The sequence below is a fragment of the Coloeus monedula genome (genome assembly GCF_965178545.1).
Source record: "Coloeus monedula genome assembly, chromosome: 1".
Taxonomy (NCBI): domain Eukaryota; kingdom Metazoa; phylum Chordata; class Aves; order Passeriformes; family Corvidae; genus Coloeus; species Coloeus monedula.
The window spans coordinates 155,691,980-155,705,120 of NC_138781.1; the positions used below are offsets into that span (position 1 = coordinate 155,691,980).

A 13,141-nucleotide genomic window follows, 5' to 3' on the forward strand; every position below is an offset into this window, starting at 1 on the left:
GATGGCTCTGAAAGGTGGACATGCCGCTGGCGACAATGGGGCCAATGAGAGAGGCTGATAACACCTCTGTGATGACATATTTAAGAAGAAAATCCAAACAAAGTCAGGGAGTTTTTGCTTCTAGTCAGAGAAGAGGAGGAGGTGAGAACATGTGAGGGAAAACAACCCGGTGACACCAAGGTCAGCGGAGAAGGAGGGGCAGGAGGTGCTCCAGGCGCCGGAGCCGAGGTGCCTCTGCAGGCCGTGGTGCAGCCCATGGTGAAGCAGCTGTGCCCCTGCAGCCCCTGGGTCCATGGGGGATGCAGAGATCCACCCACAGCCCCTGGGGATCCACGGGGGATGCAGAGATCCACCCGCAGCCCGTGGGGGAGGTATCTGTGCCAGAGCGGGTGGATGCCTGGAGGAGGCTGTGATCCAGTGGGAGACCCGGTGGAGAGAGAGGGCCCTGCTCCCAGGCTGGAGCAGCCTGTCCTTGGAGCACTGCACCCCGTGGAAGGAGAGAGCCACGGCACAGCAGTTTTGAGAGGGCTGTGTGCCCGTGGGAGGGGCTCAGGCTGCAGCAGGGGTGGTGGGGCTGCTGCTCCTGAGAGTGGACCCACGCCGGGGAAGTTCACAGAGAACTGTCTCCCGTGGGAGGGACCCCACAGCCTCACAGGGTAAGACTCCTCTCCCGGAGCAGTGGAAGGAAATCTCGGTGATGAACTGACCAGACCCCCGTGCCCTGTCTCCCTGAGCTATCTGTGGGAAGGAGGGAGGGGCTGGGGGGAATAGGTATTTTTAAGGTCTTATTTTACTTCTCATTATCCTCCTCGGATTCTGTTAGTAATAAATTCACTATGTAACTTTAAGTTAAGCCTGTTCTGCCCTTGAAGTGTTTCTCCAGGTCCTTATCTCAACTCATGAAGTGTTCATAAATTTTTTTTTTCTTTCTCTCCTCTGCCCAGCTGTGGCAGGGGAGGGTGAGCAAGTGGCTCTCCTGGGTGCCTGGCATGGGGCCAGTGTCAAACCACGACATCCCCACAGTTGGGAAAGACACAGACTGGAGAGGATCCCAAGTAGCACCACAAAGGTGATCAAAGGACAGGGGAACCCAAGTGATAAGGAAAGAATAAAGGAGTGAGATCTCTTCTCTGGGGTGAAGAGAAGGCTCAGGGCCAATATCATCACAATATTCCAGTACTTAAAGGGCTGCAACAAAGAGGACAGAAGCTCTTTCCTCACAAGGAGTCACTGGAAGAAGATCAAGGGTAACAGACACCAGTTGCACTGAAACAGGTTTTATTTTCTTATTAATTTTTTTTTTTGTTTCAGTAAGAACAGTGATTCAGTGGAACAACCTCCCCAGGGACATGATGGAGTCTGAATCGATACAGGTTTTTGAGATGAGATTGAAATCCCCTGTGAAAAATGTGCCAGGGCAGTGCTACAGAATTGTTTCCTTGGGGGAAAAGGTTTTGAAAGAAAAGGTAAAATGAGCTATATTTGTATCAGCTAATACAGGTATGACAGAGTTGCTGGATTTACTAACAGAACTGTATTATATATTCCTTCTGCTTTAGACTATCAGCACTCAAAACCAACAAAACACTTCATGTCAAAAATCAGTAGGTTTATTTTTCACAACTAGCATGCTATTAAAGCAATTTAACTAGAATATAATTATCCCTGTTATTGTTTCCAATCAGAAAAGCTTATCAAGTTGAAAGCTGAAAACATTTCAAGACTTTCTAAATGGGTTTTGTTTCCCTTTGGTTTGTCAGTGCTTGATTTGCTTTGCTGTAAAACAATAATTTAACCAAAATATGGAGTAGTATCTCCATGTAAGAAAAACAGTTCGTTATTGTTGTTTTTAATTAATGTTAAATACATGCCACTAAAATACTCTCATTAATTTTGAAGTTAGTAATTCCTCAGCTTCTTTCAAAGGAAGTATCTGCTTTTATTTTCTATTTTCTTTTGTTCGCTGAACTTTAAAACATTAGAGGCTTTTAGCAGTGACTGCAATGTGTATATACTTCAAAAGACAAATGCTGTACAGGATCAGAAATAGTCAGACATCTCCTTAGGCTAAATAAAAACCTAGAAGAAGAAAGTTCACTGTAAAAATGTAAATCTCCTACAGTACACAAAGCACCGAAACAGATCCTAACCAGTTCAAAAATGCAGGTTCCTTTTGTATCCATCAAGGAATGAAAATACTGCATTATACAACTGTGTGACAAAACTAGGAATAAGGCTTAATTTAAATGAAAAAAACCATGATACAGTATAGCTAAGAGATTAAATGTTGAAAATTTAATAGTGATCAAACTTCCAATAAATTATTAAGAGAAATCAAGAGAGCACTTTAAGATGTTCCCCTATGTGTACATTTTTTAAATTTATCCTTTCTCTTTTGAAACTGAAGTAGTGCTGCAGCAAAGTCACACTGAGCCAAGTCCATGCAAACTGCCAGATAATGATCCCTGCCTCTGCATATCCCAACTGTTCCTGTTTCAGCTATTTACTGAAAATACGCACCACCACAAACCCAACTAAAAAACATGCCTATTTTCCTCCCAGGGTGAGGGATATCACCTTAAGCATAATGAGGGTCCTCAGCAGGGGCATAGCCCATATATGTTGGAATGAGGAAACCACACAGAGATTCTCTGAGAACTGGCCCTGCAGGCCAGGCAAAGTCCAGATGAACAAGGAGCCAAGTTAAGATAAAACATGCTGCAAATTTCTGAAGTTTTTATGATCAGTCCTGTTCCACGGTCACGCGAATCTTTTCTGTGCTGACATTAATGCCTGTGGTAAAAATTACCACGCACGTGATATACACAGAAGCCACAGAAAGAACTACCAATATTTGTAACTTAATCCAGGATTTCAACAAACCTCTAATCTTTTTCAATGGCATGATTATTACACTGAAAAGCTTTATAATCTTCATTAAAAGAAAATTACTAATATTCCTAACAGGGTTTATAAACTTTTTCTTGTCTGAACTGTCCTTAAGTAAAAGGGACTAATCAGACAGTTCAGCATTCTGAGTTTATGTTAAATCAGAATAGGAAAAGGAAAAACCATGACAGTGCATTTTGCTCAGGGCGCTGAAACTGTGGTGGCTGCCAAGCAGAGCATGTCAGAACTAAGTTTTCCCTGAATTCTCTTTTGTTTGAGAAGGAAATAAAACTAGTTTATCTCTTCTCAAAAATCAGTGTTATCATCTATGAGACTTTATTCCTGTTTTGAATATGAAACTGTGCCCCAGAGAAAAAAGATTTGTTCCTTCAGCACTTGAGGCTAAAGAACTGGTTATGTCAAATAAAAGACAACAATGTTCAGATTTGCTTTCCTTGACCACAGAAGATTCTCTCGTTTAACAAAATAACAGAAAATACTGCAAATTGTTCTTACCTATTTTTTTATTTCGTTCTTCCCCACGACTGTGTGCAATAATTGGAGAATATATGAAGGGGCTTTTGGTTGATACATTCTGACCAAGTAAACTTTTCACTTTGTGAGGTCGGAGACTGGTTGGGAGGTTCAAGAGCTTCACAGATCTGTTGAGTAAAAATAATTTCTAATTATTTCATTTATTCTATTTTATAACAGGTGACTCTGTTAAAAATGAACTGACAAATATGAAATGCCAGCCTGAGAATAAAATACCTGAAATGGAACACTTGAAGCAAACATCTACAATACAAAAGGAAGTAACACCAACCCAAGGAAACTGCAGATTCAGAAAGCTCTCAGGAAACAAAGGCAAAAATCTTCTGTAGAAACCAACAAAACCAAAATTAGCCAGAACAGTGTTCTGAAATCCAGCTATTAATTTTTGAGTGCAGTCTGAACCACAACTCCAGTGCAGAAAGCAGCTGAATATTTAACTTAAATCCAAACTAGAATCCAGACAAAATTTCACTGGACAACATAACACAAATAAAGAAGCTTCTCCACAGTGAATAAAGCTGATTTCAATACAGTGAAAATGCAGAGTTGCTACTGGAAGGAAGGAAGGAAATATCCCAGAAATTTGAGTAGGTTTGTTAAACAACCAGAAAGCAATTACAAATAGACAGAAAACAAATTATTTATTAGATTACATCCCTGTTAGACTCAATTCCCTACAATGCCATGCAAGGAAATCACTGCTCTTCCAATGCTGAGGGGAAATTAAAGATGGAATTTTGGGCAGATGAACAAGCAATAAATTGGTGAATATTCAGTAAAATCTGCAGCATTATAAAAACCTGTAGGACACCTAATTACTTCAAATCAGGAACTCAGCACAATAAAAAACATATATAAATATCACACTAAGAGAAAGTAGGCACACAAGAAACCAAGATAATATGTTTCTCCTGAAAAATAATGAAGCTGTAAGAGTAGCACTACAGAGACAAGTTCTCTCTGTGAAACAAAACACCTGATAAGAAATTACTAAATAACACTAAAAGTAGTTTGGAACAAGAAATAAATCACATCCATATATTATGTGTTGGTGATACTTAGTGTCAGCATCGAGATCATATGCAAAATCACAGGCAATGAACTTGAGGAATAAGAAAGAAATTGTAAGAGACCTCTGATATTTCATAATTTAAAACTTCTTCTGATAGAATTTTTTGACAAATTAGAATGCAACTTAAAGCAAAAATGTGAATTATACTTATTTGAGGAAAGAAACATTGAATTTGATAAAGAGGTAACAAAAAGGAATTGTATTTTATATACAGAGAAAAGTGCTTTGGCTCCTTCATAGTTACTATATAAATACTGGTGGATAACCTGCTTTACCTGAATGCATGACAGTGGAAGGAAAGTTCTTCAACCACATATCAGAGAGCTGTACCCTCACAGGTCAGACATAGAACATGGCGGATTTTTTAATTCCTTTGTGTGAAAAGCTTCAGTCATGTCCCCTGGCCTGACACCACTGAATGCAAATGAGGGACAATTAAGAATTACTAACTAATTTCACTAGCTACCGAGAAGATCAAAATCTTGTATTTGGAAAATGTTAATTAAAAACAACCTTACTTAGAGGGGAAAGGAAAATATATTTTTTTAAGAGACCTCACTATACTAAGTAAACAGAGGGAAGGGAAAAACTGTCACTGAGTAAATTCGAAGTAGTAAGAAAAGTATGTAAGGACAACTAAAAGCAGCAGTGGTGAAAAGGAAGAAAATTTTCTGCTTTTAAGTATATTAGTAAGACATTTACCTTTAACACAGGTAAATTATAAAACTGGGAATAATGCATTTGTTATCTGAGAAAATACTAGAAGATGATTTCATAATGAACATGAGTAACAGAATACAAAGGTTTTGCCATGCCAAATCTCGTCTATTGCTTTTGAAGTACTGGGGAGAAAAGGTAACAGTGCCACTGCGATCCTATTTCACTGCGGCATTTCCATGTCTGACAGTATTTTGATTAAGAAATCCACATGCAAAATAAGCACCCCACATGAAATGGATTAAAACTTGTAGACCATGAAATGCCAGCAGTAAATAGAAGTCATCCCCATCAGTAAATGTGTGTTTCTAGAGAGCTCTAGCATGGATTGAATCATAAGCTGAAGTTATTCAACATTGATCAAAATGACATTTCCACACATTTATAATTGATGTCACAAAAATTAGCATAATTTAGCTGAGAGAGCTCTGCAGTCCTGCAGCACAGCTGGTTCCCAATGGGCTGGAGAGCTCTACAACACCAGATCTGCTGGGTAGATGTAACCAGAGGCTTTATATCTAAACACAATTTTATTGGACTATGAATTTTTATCGCTGTGGATTTATAGAACTTTTAAAAGACGAGAAGGAGAGGAGCAGCAATTCTTAAATGTTAAATAAGTTGATGCTGGGTTGCCCTCCCCATGGCAAAACAGAAGCAAGTACTCCCAACATTCTAAGACTAGCCAGGTCAAGACAAGTTGCTAATGCAAGTGAATGTGTTTGTCCCCTTCTCTCAGCATACAAAACATTTTAAATGACACAAAGTCTCTCCCACTGAAGTCATGGGAATCTCTTGACACAGTTTTGCCTGGGCTCTTCTTCCAATTTCTTCTCCCAGGTAAAAAGTGACAGGGTAAGAGGAAATGGCCTCAAATTGCACCAAGGGAGGTTTAAATTCAATATTAGAAGAATTTTCTTCATGGAAAGGGTTGTCAGGCATTGGAAGGGGCTGCCCAGGGAGGTGATAAGAGTTACCATCCCTGGAAGCGTTGAAAAAATGTGTGGATGTGGCATTTGAAGACATGGTTTAATGGTGAACATGGTGGTGATACTGGGTTGATGGTTGGACTTGATCACCTTAAAGGTCTTCTCCAATTTTAACTATTCCATGGTTCTCTGATTCCATTATTCTAAATGCATGGCTCCTATAAAAAAGGATTCAATCAGCATTTGCCTCATCTTCCAGACTTGAATTTTCTTCACAGTTCAGCATCTTCTTTTCTGAATAGCATTATCTTTCCTTCAAAAAGGAAAGATTTTCTTTCAGTCTTCTATTATTGATGCCCAGTGGCTGCTTTCTCTCTGACTCTCTCTAATGCTTCATGCCAGGCTTTAACCTAAACAAGTTATAATTCATTAGCCTGACTGTATGATGTGCCTGGGCACAGAAAGAAACTGAGATTTAGAATAGGTCAGTGAAGGTGCCAGCTCGAAAATGCAGCATCTGGAAAGGGAGAGTAACAAAAAGCATCAGTTCCAGGTGAGTTCCAAGCTCCATGGATGGAGATCGCATCCAACTCATGGATCCTCAGTACTGAAGTGATCAAGTATCCAACTAAAATCTCAGCAAAATACTTTACTTCAATTGACTAAGAAACTGTTTGTTGGGGTTTTAGGAGCTCTCCTGGTTGTTTTTTTTTTTTCTGTTAAAGGAATTTTCCCCATAAGTGTTGCTAGGGGGACAAATGGCTGGGTACTTAAGAAAAACAAAGAGCTAGCCACTGAAGTGGGGTGCATCTGGCTACTCTTTCGTTTCACCTGGGTGTGCGGGCAGTCGGTCCCCGGTGCTTGGACAGAGAGAGAGGCTGCTTTCTTCAGCTGCTTTTCCTTCTGCTGGAGAAAAACCCCGGGATCCCAAAGCTGTTTTCCCTGCCCTGCTGGAGGCTGGGCTGTGGCCACCCTGCCCCGCTGCTGCTGTTCCAAGCCTTTGCTACGCTGTAGCCGTGCTTGCCCTGCCTGCCTGACCTCCGGGGCGGTTCCCCGTTTGGATACATCTCATCTGTCCTCTGGGATCCGTCCCTGCCGCTCCAGCCTGCCGTTCCAGCCTGCTGTTCCCCAGGGTCCGGCCGGACACCGGGATCGGCTGCCCAGGGGTTTGTGAGGCCTTTGTTCCATCCCTTCCCGGGATCCCAGGCCGCCATTGCCCGCGTGCTCCCCGAGCTCGCTCCGGAGCGCCCCCTGCAGCCGCGGGGGAACCATCGCACCTGCCCTGCCCAGCCGGGAGCACCCAGCGCCCCTGCCGGCTGCGAGCGGAACTGCACCCGAGGGGAAAGGGCCCGACAGCCGAGAAGGCTGGGACTGGGTTTGGGATTGTTTGCTGGTACTGCCATAGTTGTTGTTGTTTTGTTTGACTGGTTATATATTAATAGTAAAAAACTGTTATTCCTATTTCCCATATCTTTGCCTAAAAGCCCCTTGATTTCAAAATTATAATTACTTGGAGGGAAAGGGGGTCACATCTGCCATTCCAAGGGAGGCTCCTGCCTTCCTTAGCAGACACCTGTCTTTCAAACCAAGACACCGTTGAAGGACAGTTCTTCAAAAAACAAAACTTATCTCTTTCTGAAACTAAAGGCCATGAAGTATTTTCTGGTCAAAGGCTCTATTTTTGCTCAAGAGCTTCTCAAAACAATTTGACATTTTGAGATTTTTTCATGTTCCTGTGATCAACATGCATAAAGTGAGATGACTGCATCCTTTCAGTATCCTTTAAAATTTGACAGGTACTGTGAAGAAGTCAAAGATTGTGTTTTGGTCTTACTTCACGATAGGCAATTTGGTGAAGGGAACAGGAGGTAGCTTCAAACCATCTGGAAGAGTGATGACTTCCATTGTCCCAGGGCATTTTGCCGTGTAGCTTTCCAAGCTCTGCGTGACATCTTTCTTTTCTAGAAAATAAAATTTAAAATTATTTCAAGCTCACATTTAATTATGATGAGGTTATAGCCTTTTTTTGTACAAAATAACTCTAATGGCATGCCAACTAATTTCTGCATTCAGGACTTGGAGTTAAGCTCAACCTCAACAGATGGATCAAATATAATTAAGTGACCTTAAGGAAAAGAGTTTGGTAGATTTCTCAGTATTTTTCAAGTGCCAGTCTATACTTACTTTTGGTTAGGTTTTTTACTGTCAAAGTACAAGTTTCTACAATTTCATCTATTAAACCTTCATATACAAACAAAGCAATCAGCCTCACACATATTATTAATAGTAGCATTCTATGGGAACAGGCCCTGCTCTGAAACATTAGATGAAATAATATCAAAGGCAATGAAGAGAAACAAATTACATTCGATGTTAACTTGTGTGAAAACCATCTAATCCTCAAAATAATTGTACTGTGTTATGCTATTAAATTATCACAACTGGTAAGAAAGGTTTTCTTTGGTTTTGCTTAAAAGTATAAGAACATTTAAATAAATATATATCATTGGGGTTATCTTCAAGAATGTGCAATGACTGCTTATTAGCTTTATCCAGCAATTATTTTCAACAATGTATCTGTGTCTCCAGAAAAAAAAAAAAAGTCTATTTGGAAATACACAGCCTCAGCACAAAATTATACTTGATACTTGATCTTTATGGTCCTTTCCAACCCAAACCTTTCTATGATTCTATGATTACCTCTTTCTCTGATTAAATGGGAGTCTGCAAACAGACAAAAGCCTGAGAGTGTTTGTTTAGAAGGAAGAATGAGGCAGCTGAAAAGACCTGTATTATTTTAAAATGAACATTCACAGAATGTTGGAAGGCACCTTGAACCCCAACCACCCCCCTCTGCCATGGGCACAGACACCTTCCACTAAACCAGGCTGTTCCACATATGTGCTACCAATAAAAATAATTATTCAATATCTAAACTGTTTCTAGGAAATACTTAAAAGATCAAAATACTCAATGATAAAACTAAATAGGAAAGGGGAGGGTGATAACAAGTAGTTATCACTAGTAGTACCAAAAAAACTGCTTAAGACAGGTGTACTGGGTAATGCAGCAAGCTTTTGGTAGCAAGAGGTGGCCTTTGGGAGAAGACACCAGGGTATCTCCATGATAGAGCCCATTCCAGTCAACTCCAAAACAAATCTGCTGCTGCCCAAAGCTGGGCCAATCGGTTATGCTGGTGGCACCTCTTTGAGAACATATTTAAGAAAGGGTAAAAAATGCTGCATAGCAGCTGTGAGAGGGAGAAGTGAGAAAAATGTGAAAGAAACATCCTGTAAACCATGCCAAAAATACCAAAACCTGTCTAAAACACCATCTTGGCCCTTGAAAAGCGCAAACATCCAGCAATGCTTGTACTGCCCACATCAATCCAGCTTGGTCTGTGAGTTCTACAGCCACAAGTACACACTCCTTCAAAGCAAATAAACATTGATTATAATCCCCTTCACTATGGAATTAATGCCACATAACTGACAAATTGCCTTGTTTGTATCTGTGTTTCACTGAACAGTCTCTTGAGCCATTCCCCACATTTTAATTGCCTGTAGGAAATGTTCCCAAAACCACATTAATTAGACATCCACATACACTCAGAGCAGCACAGCACAGTCAGGAGTTGTCATGGTTCAAGGCTGAGTATTACCATCAAAATTTCAGGTTATTTGCCATATTAGGAGCAAGGGCACATAGTGCAAGCAGATTCCAGCGAGATGGAAATCTTCAAAGCTACCAGACATGATGAAGGTAACACTACAGAATGTGCTTAATTGTGCTTGAAACCGAAGGTCTGTCATTCCAGAGCACTGGCTCATTCCCTAGTGTGAAACATGCTCAAAGAAAGCAGGCTGCCATTTGTAAAAAGAATTTGTTTACAGATTTTTGAGTCGTGCGGTGATTTCATGGTAGCAGCTCCATATACTTTCTGGGAAGACAAAGCTAAACCAAACCATTTTTCCATGTTGATGTGGTGTGAAGCACAGCTTTAAACACTGGCTGCCAGGCCAGCAGTTCTGTTGCTTTTCTTAGCACCACATCTCAGCCAAGATGCTGAAGGAATCCACATCAGCAGGACACAATGAGAAGTATTCACGATGCAAAAGAGCTGCCTGATCCTGCCCGAGAGCCAGTTCTGAAAGCAAACACTGGAGCCTTCTCCCTCGAGGAGCACCTCAGCTCCCTGATCTGTGTGGCCTAATGGTTGCCAAAAACCTGCTACAACAATTGCAGCTCTGAATTCTCACAGCTTCTGGCTGCCTGTCATTGTGTTCTGATAGAATCTCCTGGGAGGATGCATTGAACTCCTCAACCGCCTTCCTGACCCACAATTAGGAGATTTCTGTGGCTGTTACCCCCAGCACTTACCTTTTCGAAGAGACAAAAACCAGCTGCTCTTGGAGGTCTTTACCCATCTGGTGCCTTCATGCTTGTACAGATCAGCAGGAAGGCAACCACCACTTGATCCTGTGACCTGTGAATTCACCTCAACAGCTTTAAAAGCCTGTCCTGCAGCTGGGAGCACTACTGGATACTGTTGTGTAGGTATTAGAGACTCATTTACTGAGTGAGGAGTGACAGCTTATTTTCTCATCTGGATTAACTATGTTCACAATTTTTTTCCCTGCAGTTTCTCTCCAGACTCACTGAAAGACCAGGATCACAGAATGGCTGTAACCAAATAAAGCTGAGCAAAGCCACTGTCAGCACTGGCACTCGAACACATTCTGCTCAGTTTGATCAGTATAACCCCATGGTAGTTTCCCCATTGCATACCAAATTGGTTTTGACTGCTTCTGACCACTGGAAATTTAGCAAGTCCACCCATATTCTTGGAATTTCATTGCTTAACTACTTCACAACAACATAACGAGCATTGGGTTTGTGTCCAAGCTGCTTCAAACCTTCTTCTAATATGAGAACACAAGAATCTGAGAGCTTCAGGTGCACAGTCAGAAACCATTAGTGATTAAAAGCTACTAAATGTGAAAAAGACAACTTTCTCCTCATTTCACAGTCATGTGGAGCAGTATTTCACAATAATGGAGCCACTAAAAAATCAGACCAGGACAGGACAGAAGGTCAGTTATAGACTAACATTTTTAAGCCCTTTAGCAACTGTGATTTAACAGTATCACACAACCAGCAGTTCATGTCTTGACAGATAACACAGAAAATGAGAACACAGCTGCTTTAACTGTACATTTTAGATCTTTAATATTTGAAAAAATTTAAAACAGCTGTACTCGGATTCAGGCACTACCCATTGAACACTAAGGCAAATAGTAAAAATGCAGCATTTGTCCTTTGGCAACAACTGGTTGAAGTTGTGTTGATCGAATCATGGTGTCCCTTGCAGTACACCTAGAGCCAGGTGGAATAAAAAAAGGAAACATTTCATGTCTTACCCACCAATCACATTGGAACAACTTCATTTCCTCATGCAGCTCACTAAAATATTGAAAACAAATAGCTAAATACCTTCTGACTTCAATTTTACCTCAGTGATAGGCACAGAATCAACATTTTAACAAAAGCCCTCATTGCCCGGGTGCTTTGTGCTGCCTGAGATTTTTCCTTCTCCCTTGAAAACACTGAATAATGGTCACAAAGGAGAAGTCTGAGGGGCGTTTCTGCAACAGTCCCGACCCAACTCTTTCAGGAAAGACTCAAACATTTCCTTAATAAATTAATAGTAATATATAACAAGACAGAAAAGTCAGTCTAATGACAGAAAAAAAAAAAGAGAAAAAGTAGTTTTTGCACCCATAAACATAGATATGGCCTTCCAGTGCCTAAAGGGAGCCTACAAGAAAGATGGAGAGAGACTTTTTACAAGAGCATGTAGTGACAGGACAAGGAGAAATGGATTCAGACTGACAGAGGGCAAGTTTAGATAAGGTATTAGGAAAAAACTAGTTACTGAAGGTGGTGAGGCCCTGGCACAGGTTGCCCAGAGAAGCTGTGGCTGTCCTGTCCCTGGAAGTGTTCAGGGCCAGGTTGGATGGGACTTGGAGCCACCTGGTCTAGGGGAAGGTGTCCCTGCCCATGGCAGGGATATCTTTAATGTCCATCCCAACCCAAACTATTCTGTGATATTTCCTTCACACACACACAAAAAATGAAAATTACTTGGTGAGCCTTTTGACAACTAGATAAGAAAAAAAGTCTGTATCTGCTTCCCTACTATCAAGACACAGTGTATTGTCTAAAGAATTTCAAAAAGGCCACAAACTACATTAAGACCCTCACAAAAGCTGCAGTGTAAGTTGAGTATTCACGGACAGCAACCACCACACACTTTTTACTCTGCAGTTAATCACAGATTGCAGGGGTGTGCAAAGCTCCTCAGACCCTTTCAGGTAGTGCCTGAGCTCTGGTTTGGGCAGATGCAGACAGACAGGGAGCACCACATTTGTGTACTCAGGGCATCCCCCTTCCCAAGCTCGACCAGGACAGAGGTGTGAGCAAAGCACCTCAGCAAGACCTGCACAATCAATCCACTCCTGCAGCACTTGGGCTGTGGGAGCTCAGCAGAACAGAGCAGCTCCTCTCATCTGCAGGCAGCACCACCTGCTTTTTCCACCCCATTAACTCTGATGGGGATTGGGTGATGGCACTTTCTACAGTTTTAGTAACAAACAGCACCTCTAATATTTTTCTGAAAAATACATGGAGCAAGAAACCACAACTTCAAAGTGCTCAGAAATCTGGTACTTGAACAAGCTGCTTTGAAAGCAACACAGGAACCCTGGGTGTTCATCCCAACATTGTCTAGTGCAATAAATGTGTGTGTTCCCGACACAAGACTCCAAAGCTGTTCTTACGGAGAAAGGCACTGGCAGTCAGCAGAGAGTATGAATCCCATTTCTTTAAGAAATCAAGCAACATAAATCTCTAAATAAACACAGCAGAGACAAATAAAATTCACTGTTTGACACAGAAAAGAGCAGAAACTACAGGAAAA

General features: G+C 41.3%; 1 protein-coding gene across 4 annotated transcripts in view; it reads right to left on the reverse strand.

Annotated features, from left to right (window-relative positions):
• Positions 1 to 13,141, reverse strand: part of TRAPPC9 (trafficking protein particle complex subunit 9) — a 475,415-nt gene that overhangs the window by 422,712 nt on the left and 39,562 nt on the right. For all 4 annotated transcript variants that reach the window (XM_082277955.1, XM_082277956.1, XM_082277957.1 and 1 more), the window contains 2 exons: positions 7,997 to 8,123; positions 3,406 to 3,551 (listed from right to left, as the gene is read on the reverse strand). In XM_082277955.1, coding sequence (XP_082134081.1) covers positions 3,406 to 3,551; positions 7,997 to 8,123 — 273 coding nt within the window. The remainder of the gene's footprint in view (positions 1 to 3,405; positions 3,552 to 7,996; positions 8,124 to 13,141) is intronic.